General features: G+C 36.2%; 2 protein-coding genes across 17 annotated transcripts in view; both read right to left on the bottom strand.

Moving 5' to 3' along the window:
- Positions 1-32: 32 nt before the first annotated feature.
- On the bottom strand, positions 33-3256 carry LOC306865479 (uncharacterized protein). 11 transcript variants are annotated; one of them, XM_079410091.1, is made up of 10 exons: positions 3145-3247; positions 2685-2748; positions 2077-2137; positions 1923-1973; positions 1661-1705; positions 1520-1581; positions 1212-1287; positions 1065-1099; positions 778-931; positions 37-559 (listed from the first exon to the last, which is right to left on the bottom strand). In XM_079410091.1, the coding sequence occupies exons 7-10, from the start codon at positions 1252-1254 to the stop codon at positions 426-428; spliced, it is 366 nt and encodes a 121-aa protein (XP_079266217.1). In that variant the 5' UTR covers positions 1255-1287; positions 1520-1581; positions 1661-1705; positions 1923-1973; positions 2077-2137; positions 2685-2748; positions 3145-3247; the 3' UTR covers positions 37-425. The 11 variants fall into 11 exon arrangements, 9 of the variants coding, with proteins under 9 accessions (XP_079266216.1, XP_079266222.1, XP_079266221.1 ...); XM_079410090.1 differs by lacking the exon at positions 1661-1705 and having other exon boundaries at positions 33-559; XM_079410094.1 differs by lacking the exon at positions 1212-1287 and having other exon boundaries at positions 3145-3256.
- A 1183-nt stretch (positions 3257-4439) lies between these two features.
- LOC306865528 (peptidyl-glycine alpha-amidating monooxygenase B-like) overlaps positions 4440-10458 on the bottom strand; it is a 45822-nt gene continuing 39803 nt past the window's right edge. For all 6 annotated transcript variants that reach the window (XM_079410194.1, XM_079410191.1, XM_079410195.1 and 3 more), the window contains 8 exons: positions 9863-10073; positions 9460-9663; positions 8473-8591; positions 8112-8211; positions 7665-7718; positions 5810-6091; positions 5651-5713; positions 4440-5248 (listed from right to left, as the gene is read on the bottom strand). In XM_079410194.1, coding sequence (XP_079266320.1) covers positions 5070-5248; positions 5651-5713; positions 5810-6091; positions 7665-7718; positions 8112-8211; positions 8473-8591; positions 9460-9663; positions 9863-10073 — 1212 coding nt within the window. In that variant the 3' untranslated portion in view covers positions 4440-5069. The remainder of the gene's footprint in view (positions 5249-5650; positions 5714-5809; positions 6092-7664; positions 7719-8111; positions 8212-8472; positions 8592-9459; positions 9664-9862; positions 10074-10458) is intronic.

Genomic DNA, 10458 nt, shown 5'->3' with positions numbered 1-10458 from the left:
TACTGTTGAGTGGAAGCAAAAATGAGTCAAAGAAATGTCTCTATGTAATTTTAATCTTAAAGGTACAATACAATAAACTCTGTAAACAACTTAAAATACCAGTAGACATTCAAGGGAAAATGCAAAAATAATAACAGCACCAAGAAATCTTGTCAGATGTAAAAAAAAACAAAAAGTGTGCTTGATATTTTCTCTGGTAAGAGTTCCTTCTTTAATGACTATACTCATTTTCTACAGTGATCTGTACATAGGGTTCCTCTTCAATTTGCTGATCAGTGTCAGCAAGACATGTACGTACATGGAAGAAAAAAAATAACCCACAACATTACACATGAATTTAAGTTCAATATACAAACTGATCACAGCATTTAGATCAAGCAGTTCTCAGTCAAGTGACCATTTATATTTAAATATAGCACAACAAACTAGTTGTCATTGGGGCTATTGTGATTGTCGTCACAGATGAAGCAGTCTGCTGAGCAGTAACCTTCAAACTCCACGAAGGATTCCTTTCTTTCCATCTCCAATATAGCCCGGCAGGAAGTCTTTAAATAAGTCCCTTCACGAAAGACAATTGGTCAGTTTATATGGCACTCGATACATCTCCTTGTAATCACTGGAGTATGCACTCCAGTTGACAACACCTATTGTAAGAAAGGGATTTAAAGTATTAAAAGTTCTGAGCAAAGCTTAATGCATTTGCTGTTTAAACGTAGTGTAGAGTTAAAAAACTGTCTACTTGTAAAAGTATAAAAATAATAAAATGAAATAACTTACTGTCAAGCCAGGCAAAATGAGCCTCTTTTCTGAATGATGCCTCACAAACAACATAATGGAAAAGCCAGCACGTCAGAGACAGTCTGAAGAAAGCCACATCTCCATCTTCTTTGACCACATTCATGAGGATATGCCTCAGGATGCCAGGTGGCATCTGTAGAAGGAAAAAAAGAGAGAAAAATTGTAATATTAGTCAATATAAAATACTTGTCAAGAAAAGAAGTATACATTAAACATGTAAAAAAAAGAAAAAAAAAGGTAAATATAGGGAATAGGGAAACTCCCACCTTACTTATGTAATCTGGTTCCATTTCCAATTCTCCTTAAGAAAAATAAAGAAAGAAAGAGAAAGAAACATGCATCAATCATGGAATAATTATGGAAAAAGGAACTTGAACATTTTATCATCAGTTGTCAGATTAGTTGTAGCAAACCTATTTTAGTTAAAGTTATTCCTGTGTTCCTTGTTTTGTGCATTTTTCTGAGTATAGCTGTCTTTCAGCATCTGATCTTAAATTAATAAAAAAAAAAAAAAGTGTAAACTACACAGAATGCCTAGAAAGAATTTACTCCACACAGGGAAAGAAAATTAATAAAAAAAAAAAATCACCATAAAATACCAAATACTGTGCAAATTAATATTATTGACGAGAGGATAAAACACTACTACTTCTACTCCTCCTTCACCTACAATACTAATAAATATGTTTTATTTATAGGAAGTACTTGCAAATACACTTACTTCACAGGATAATTTGTTCGCAGAAGCAAGCACCACCATCTCTTTACTGCAGCCATGTCAGACTGGAAAATATGCTTAATGTAAATCACAATCACCCTTTGAGAATAAACTTTTCCCAAATTATTAGTTTTGATAGCTCACCTCAGCAAAATCAAAGTGACCTCCCATTACGACATAGAATGCGTACTGTAACATTAATTGTAAGTTACATCAAAACAGACGTTAACAATAGTAATAAACTATAATTAAATGTTTTTTGTTGATTGCATCAATATCTAAAGTTTGTAGGATATTGGTTTTGATCATAAACTAATAAAATAAATTAACAATGACAGACGACAATCTGACAAAGCTATCAAGAAAATAAACATTTCTTATTGTTATCAAACACAATTCTTCCTACCATCAACACAAACACTCCACAATTATTTGAACAACTCTGCCTTGGAGCACCCTGTTGAGTTAAATAGAAATAAACATGTTATAATTATTCAAAAATAAAATGTGGTTGAATATCTAAAATGGAATTTAATAATGGCAACAAGAAAAGTGCTTACGCTGAGATCATCACGTCCATACACTTTCCATGGCCCAGGATGTAGTTGCTGTGCAAGGATTCTACAAAGCATGTAAACAACAACAATTAATGGTCAACAAAAATGGTCTAATAATAAAATTAATAATGACATACTAATCAACAAACAAACTGGGGTGGAACAACCCTAAACAAATTCTTGGCTCATTTATCACTCTTTAAACTATTTTATGTTTGAACTATAAAATATAATTCCAGTCATAGTGATTAAGTTTTAAATAGTTTAAGCTTCAATGAAAAATGAGCCATATAACAAAAACAAAATGCATGCAAAAGGATGTATGGTATAAAACAGAACTACCATAATCCTGAATTTCTTTTGAACTCTTAATATTATATCTAAAAAAAACCTGTAGGAATCAATATAATGGCAATCTCTGAAGCCAGGGCCATACAATGAATCAAGCAAATACATCTCTCTGCCTTTTGGTTTCATGATCCGTAAAATTACTTCTATTAAATGATTCTTGGAAGATACAATTATTAGTTATGTCAAAATATAACTTGCACTCCTTACTGTGTTACTTGCATTAAGGGGAACTGATCATTTAAACATAATAATAGACTTACACATATCATCCAATGGTTTGATGCCCAGGATGGCAGCAAGATGACGTCACATTGCTATATGGTCCTAATACAGACAACAAACATTTTTAAATGACTGTTTTGTTTTATATCTATGGACAGTTGTGATGTGGTTTTGTACATCTCACAAAAAGGACAGTGATACTGGTTACCTTATACTACTGGGCAACTGCCCTTTTTAAAGTCATTCATCTAAAACAAGACAATAACAAATAAGTATTCATTAACCAACCAAAATCAGATTAATTTTACATTAGCCCTGCAGTCTGTCCGCATGGTATTATATACTGAAGTATACGATTAAAATGAGAATCCCTGTGCTCAACATAAAAGTCATGTCAGCTAAACATTAAGCGACACGTTTATACCGCTTCGGATAACACTACTATAAATGTTGAAACAACAAAACAGTGAATAAAGATTCCAAAGATGAATTACCTACCGACATACAATCACTGTTGTCAATTAATCCATCGTTTTTCTGCAGATGCTTCTCGAAAGACCAAAGCACGTGCGATTGTTCACCAACTCTCTACTGCGCATGCGTCTATGACGTCACCAAAACACACCACCGCGCATGCGCGTAAAAACGTCCAGTACGTATTGGATCTGATCCAGTACATCATCGCGCTACAGGCTGCAGCGAGGACCTCTTGACACACGCACACACACTTGTTTCGCTGTGGGGACTTCCATAGGCGTAATGGTTTTCCTACTGTACAGACCGTATATTATATTGCCCTACACCTAAACTTAGCCCTCCCGGGAGACTTTTTGTATTTTTAGATTTTCAAAAAACTTAATTCTGTGTGATTTATAAGCTTGTTTACCCTCAATTTAGGTGCCCACCGTGACACAGGTCCCCATGAGTCTGTGTGTATTCAGGTTTAAGTCCCCACCGGAATATAAAAACAAAAACACGCACGCACACGCGCACACTGACGTATTTTAATACTTCTAGTATTTTCTACACTTGAGGATGACTACACTTGAACTCATCCTTTGCCACCCAATAATGTTTATGATAAAGCTGAAGATGTCAAATGCTCAAATTATGATAGTATTCAATTATTTAAATTAATTTCGAAGTCAGAGTATTTCTTATTCCTTCTTAAAAAGGCTGTTTGATTTAGTTTACCCATAAATGTTAATTAATGCATGAACTATCAAACATGTGCTAACATGTAGTTAAGGCTGCCTTTATTCATGCATGAATCCATATGACTCCAGTCGTAGTTAAGGATAGCTCTTCATTAGTTTATTATTACTGTAGTTAACTCTAATAATCATGAGTATATGATGATTTAAGGATTAATTTAGGCATTAGTACATGATTATTCATGTATCCTTATTGTAAAGTGTTACCTTTTTTGTCTATCCATTTCTGTGAAATTATGTTTTCAGTGGATCATTTATGGACATTGATTTATAGATTTGCAAGGTAAAAACCTGATTTTTATGTTGATGTGAAAGGTTAGAGTTCAAATAGTTTATCATGTTTATTTTGGTAGTGTAGTGATATAATATTAATTCATGGAGTCATTATTTCTTAATAATTTCATACATCTTCACGATTCATAACCTACAGGCTAAACAAGTCTGAATCTGAATTCAGTGTACTAATATGACACTTTCCAGCCTCTTCCCCTAAAGCACTATAAAGTTGTCCCCTGATAAGCAGTGTAGTGTAGTGTAAATCTTCTCTCAGTATGCATGGAGATATATCATACAGCCGGTAGAAAGAGCTGATGCTTTGCAGACACTTTATTACACAAATAACATTGTTACTGAAAATAGTTTTCTTGCAATAAAACCTCAGTATCACAACAAATATCAGACACATCTCACATTAGCTTTGAAAATGTAGTAAATACAGCCTTAAATTTGTAATAATCTTTTTTTTTTCCTCTTTTTTTTAATCAGATGCAAAAAACAACTCAAATCACAGGTGACAGTAGCAGCTCTTAAATATGTGGCACATCTGTAGTAATATATAGGCGCTGCAGAAGGCGAAATACATAAAGGCACAGACATACAGATATGTTATGACACAAAATGACTGGATCAGTTATATATTAATTGCACTGCTATCAGACTGATAAATTATTGGAAGAGATTGACTAGCTGTTCGTCATTAAAACTAAATAAATAATCTACTTTAACGGTCCTGTTAAAAATAATCATCAAATGTCTTTATCCTCAAAATGACCAGTGCTCTGAATCTCCACGTGGTCCCTTAAAAGCATCAATTAAAGTGGCAGTCGTAGAACATTTTCACACGAGATAAAATGTTTCAGCAGCCGATACAAACAAATACAGAGGTGATTAAAGTACATCCCGACAGCGCTAGCAGGAAGCGTTCGCTCTTTAGGACGAGGACATCGGGGCCGGTGGAGCAGAGTACTCCTCGTTCTCGGAGTCGGTGCCGTCCTCGTCATCTTTCTCCAGGTCGCTTCCCTCGGTGCTGAGCCTGTCGAAGCCCTGCCGGGTGTAGCCTTTGTGGGTGGCAAAGAAATTCCCCAGGTTCAAGCCTCCTGCAGCTTTGCCTGTGTGTGAGAAAGAGAGTCTTACTCTAATTTTGAAATCTGAAGCAAAAACAGAATAGTCTGACTTTAGTTTTGTGAAACTATACTACTTAAAACACATCTGAAGGAAACAGCAGACGGGCTGAACGAGACGCAGAGTCACTCTCTGCCAGCAGGTGGAGCTTATGAACAGCAATGATACAGTGTTTAGAGCTGCGCTTATGAACACTACTTTAATTCGTATCGTTCAGAGGCAAGATGTGAAGAAAATACAACGTAAACTTTAGACAATCAGTTCCCCTGAGAGATACATTCATATAAACTCTACTCCAATTGTATCGCGATTTGTTTAGCATCTCAACCGGCTCGCGGTTCATCGGTACTGAGGATCTGTGGAAAATAGTCCTGGAATCTGTCTCCTACCTCTGATTTTACCCAGGATTCCTCCTGCTGATCTTGAAGGCTCCAACTTCACCTGACAATCATCTTAAAAGTAGAAATCGATCAAAAACATTCCCACATACAACAACACATGGAGTTAACAAGACTGTGATGGGGAAAAAAAGCAAATTCCACAATTACCACCGTACATCCGGCCCCTCTTCCAGCGGATGAAGGCACCGATGGCGATGACGACCACCAATGGGACGAGCAGTAGAGTGGTGATGATGGCGGTCGACACGCCCTGAGTGCTCTGATTGGCTGCGGTCTTGGTCTTGGTCGTCTCCTTCTCCTCAGGAGCTGCCAGCGGCTGCTGATGCTGCTTCTGTGACGGCTCCTGGATCTTCTGCACGGCGGCTACTGGATGCTGAGCTGGAAACTTGGGTAACGGCTTCAGATTGGCCTGCACAAATGTTTCTGTTTCTAAGAGACAAGAAGTTAGATAAACAAATATTAATTATGGATTTGTGGGAGTGCTTAACTGTCAAGAAAATTGGTGAAATATGACTCTGACTGCTTTTGAGGGTTTGACCCATTTAGTCCATCACAGAAGGACATTCTAAGATTATTATTTCAATTGTTGCAATGAAAGCATCACAAAGGCTTCAACCATCCATGATAGGGAAAGAACATTAATCACTGCATTAAAGGAATGAAAATTCTGTTATTAATTACTCACTCTCACGTCGTTACAAACCCGTAAGACCTTTGTTCATCTTCAAACATGCATTAAGATATTTTTGATGAAATCCGAGAGCTTTTTGACTCCATAGAGAGCAATGCAACTGACACATTCAAGGCCCAGAAAAGTAGGGGAACAATAAAATAGTCCATGTGACATCAGTGGTTCAACCTTAATATTATGAAAGAAAACAAAAATAATGACTTCTATTCCAAATAATGTTCTATTCCATGATGCAATAATATAATCAAAAATATCTTAATTTGTGTTCTGAAGATAAACGAAGGTCTTACGGGTTTGGAACGACATGAAGATGAGTAATTAATGACAGAATTGTCATTTTTGGGTGAACTATCCCTTTAACTATTCGTTTCAAGAGACTGTAACGTTCACTTTGTTTAATTACAGAATTTCCCAACCTGTCTCAACAATCACAATCAGACTGTGTTTATAAGTCTTAAAAGAAAGGCAGCATTAAAAAGAAGCATTTAATTCAGATCGTAATGCATGTAAAAAGCTGATGAATGTTTAGAAACTGACAAATGATTCACTAAAACTGATTTTCATACAGAGCATGCTCTGAATATGATGGATGTTGGCTTAAACATTGAATTTATTTCCAGATCTCCACCTGCACCAAATGACACACCATGACCAGTGGAAAAATGATTTTATCTTTTAAAACACATACAACTTGTATGAAAATAAGCCCTCTTTTCCCACAATCACTTGACAAATGCAGGATGTGAAGAAAACAATGAAACCAAATGCTTGTGTAATTAAATCTGTCTTCTGGGACCGACAGATGAGTTGCGGCTACACAGTAGATGACCAAGAGCTATGGTTTAACCAGGAGACGTTTTTGCAAAAACAACACCAAATCATTCAACTGTAAAATAAGTTTTTTTTTTTTACTTGAGTAGAATTCATGTAACTAATTTTATATAAGAAAACAACTGGAAAACATCATGGAAGGACACAAAAACGTTTGGTGTGAATAGCCCTTATTCACATTGACAGCACTACTTGAAGTTTTCACTGTAATTATCGATTTTATACAGCACTCTCGTTTGTTCTTAAGAATCCTGATACTTTTACTGAGAAACAGCTCCACGATTCGTCTAAACTAATCCAGTCTGAATCACAAAATTTCTCCGGTGATTTGTTTGGCCAGTTCTGCCTCATAAAAATTATTAGGTTGCAAATTATTCTAGTTCTTATTTTAAACAGCTGTCAGAAATATTGGGACATGCGCCTGGCCCAATGAAGCTCGCTGTGTCATGAAAAATTAAGACGATCCAAACATCAATTTACCTTCAATTTCTTGGACCTCGATTCCTCCTTTTTTAACCGAGCGATGTTCTGCCTCTGAAATGAGAAGAAATAACCTTCGGCTTGCAGTAACACTGATAAAGAATGACAGACGCATGACAGATAAGTGACTTTTTCCTCAGATCACCAATCAATGTGAAGTTTGGCGGAATAAGAATAAAGCATAATGTTATTTATAATTGACTCAATATTTCAGGTTTTCCATTAGACTTAAAAGTTACATTCTCTGTTATTTTCTGTAATGTAACTTTAACATCGTGTAAAATTAAATGTCCTGAATATTTTTTCTGGGCTTATTTATGGATTTCTTGCGATTGTAAATAATGTGTATCCCGTTATGATTGCACTGCAACACGTTTCTCATGTTTTTATTTGAAATGTCATATTGGTAAATTCACATATTAGTATATTTATACTAACATAACTTACTTGCAGATTGAACAAACTTTATTACAGAATCTGATGCTGCGTCTCCAACAAAGACGCTCCCGTCTGCTGTAACAACAATGTCGTGTGGTAATTTAAATTCCTGAAGGAGAAACAGAGGCAAAAGACTTCAAATATCAGATCAGCATCTGAACAAGAAGATGTGTTTTGGTCCTGTCTAAGGCACAATGGTGGCTAAAAGCATCTAATATGTAAACGAATAAACGCGTTCATATTCACACTAGCGACACTCATGCAGCTTGTCATGTGATCAGTAACTGCTTTGTAAGGTCAATGACAGAGCCTTGTGTGTTTTGAGTGAATGCTGGAGTGTGTAAATATGAGTTAAAGCTGTAAGCAGCACCTGTGTGTCTGGACTGAAGGAATCCAGGATCTCCTTGGTTGAATAATTGATAACAAAGCCTTGAAGGGGGGCAACTTGCCCATCTCGAGGCACTCCATTCACCGCATAGATGAGACCACCTGAAACCACACATTAACAACATACAAAAAAAGCTTTAGTATGTTTTTGAACATGTATTCAGATTATAAATCAAAGGCCAATTAGACAATGTGTTTACAGGTAGGAGATGATTTTCTTCAAGTGAATATAACAACATGATGAGCCAATAAATCAACACTGATCTGCTCTGTAGAGAGATGTATCCTGCTTAGGGACAGGCGATGCCACTTATTTTGTTTTGATACGATACCGATAATTTTCAAGGCCAGTAGCGCCGATACCGATACTTCTAAACTGAACTTTTAAATTATGTAAAATGGGTAATGATGCCCACTTAACTTTATATTTGAAACACATTCGATACTCCTTAATTGTAACTTATTAGGTTATATTTTTGTTTACACATGGTTCAATTTGTTTACACTGTAGCAGTAACCATGGAAATCTACAAATACTATAGTTTAACTACGGTCACTTTAGTAAAACCGTGGTTCATTTTCATAAGGGACTGCCAGTGACAGGCTGTTGCTTGCATGAAATGCAACCTTTTTATTTTGACAGTGTATGATTTATATTAACATTACAGAATATAACATGATCAGTATTATCTTTTAACGTTCAATTTAAATGTAATTGCACAAACTATGTAGGCTACAATTTGAATTTATTTATTGTGAAATAACTCAAATGTATGTTTCTTCTGTCCTCTGATAAGCATTGTTCTGGGCTGCCGTTTCCAAAAGCATCAGCTTTCTTATGATACTTTTGGGAAACGCAGCCCTGTTTGAATGCAAGAGAGTATCGATATTTTATGTTTCGATATTCACGTCAGTATCGATACTTCAGGATCGACATGCCCATCCCTAATCCTGCTCTCTTCATGCATACCTTGGACAGGTGAGTATGCGATGGCGAACACTTCTCCTCCAAACTGCTCTTTTTTGATTTCCTTCACAAACTCGCCGGTATCTGCCATGAAGCACTGAATCCGTCCATGATCACGATCAGCCACACACAGCTCCCGTTTATCGGGCAGGAAGGTCAGACTGTGCGGGATCAAGAATGAAACGCGCCGTTTTCTGTCCAAGGAGCCTGTGCCATCAGCAGAGAATGAGTATTAATTGAGAGTTAAAACTAAACTATACAAGTGTTTTATCTGATGCCTTACTGATTCAATTCATCATACCTAGCAGCAATATCAAAGTATTTCTCATTGTAAAAGTATTGTGTCGTTGGATCAGTGTCTACACATTGTTTTGAACATGAAACTATTAGGAGATTATAAGTGTACCTGCTCCCCAGTGAGAGATATATTTGCCCTCTGGTGAGAATTTGAGGATCCTGGAGTTGCAGTAGCCATCTGAGACATAGACGTTTCCAGTAACAGGGTCCACGGCCACATCTGTAGGTTGGCAGAAATGTTTCTTGTCGCTTCCTGGTTCAAAGGCTTCTCCCAAAACCAGAAGCTGCCGATCTTTACCATCGCTGCTCAGTTTGAATACCTATATATAGAGAAAAAAGGTGCTCGAGTTACAGAGCTATGCCATATATATTATACAATATTTTTATACAGATACATTATTTTGGCTTGACTATTATGATGTGTTCATTTCAATTGTATTGTTTATCACAAATGCTTTTCCAATGAACATCATTTCAGGTGATAATTCGGTCTTATTTTTCTGGACCTCTAATTAAAAATCATGATTACATTGGGATTTGATAGATATTAAAAGTGCCACAACTTCATTTGTGTAATAAACCAAAACAAGCGGACTGGTGCTTTGTGATGCTGGCCCACGTCTGAACGGTCATACAACACACTCAGAAATTTCTATTCTACCTATTTTTATTCTTTACGTTAAAAAAAAAAAAGTTGACCTTTTA

The sequence above is a fragment of the Barbus barbus genome (assembly GCF_936440315.1).
Source record: "Barbus barbus genome assembly, chromosome: 47".
In the NCBI taxonomy this organism is placed as follows: Eukaryota; Metazoa; Chordata; class Actinopteri; order Cypriniformes; family Cyprinidae; genus Barbus; species Barbus barbus.
The sequence above is the reverse complement of the archived record's forward strand: the minus strand, read 5'-3'. Positions and strand labels throughout refer to the sequence as shown.

Excerpts from the sequence above, each read along its gene's own strand:
- LOC306865479 (XM_079410090.1), bottom strand. The coding sequence starts at position 1,254 with ATGCACAAAACAAGGAACACAGGAATAACTTTAACTAAAATAG. Across the intron at positions 1,100-1,211 it reads AATAACTTTAACTAAAATAG|GAGAATTGGAAATGGAACCA; the intron begins GTTTGCTACAAC and ends ATTTTTCTTAAG. Across the intron at positions 932-1,064 it reads AACCAGATTACATAAGTAAG|ATGCCACCTGGCATCCTGAG; the intron begins GTGGGAGTTTCC and ends TTCCTTCTACAG.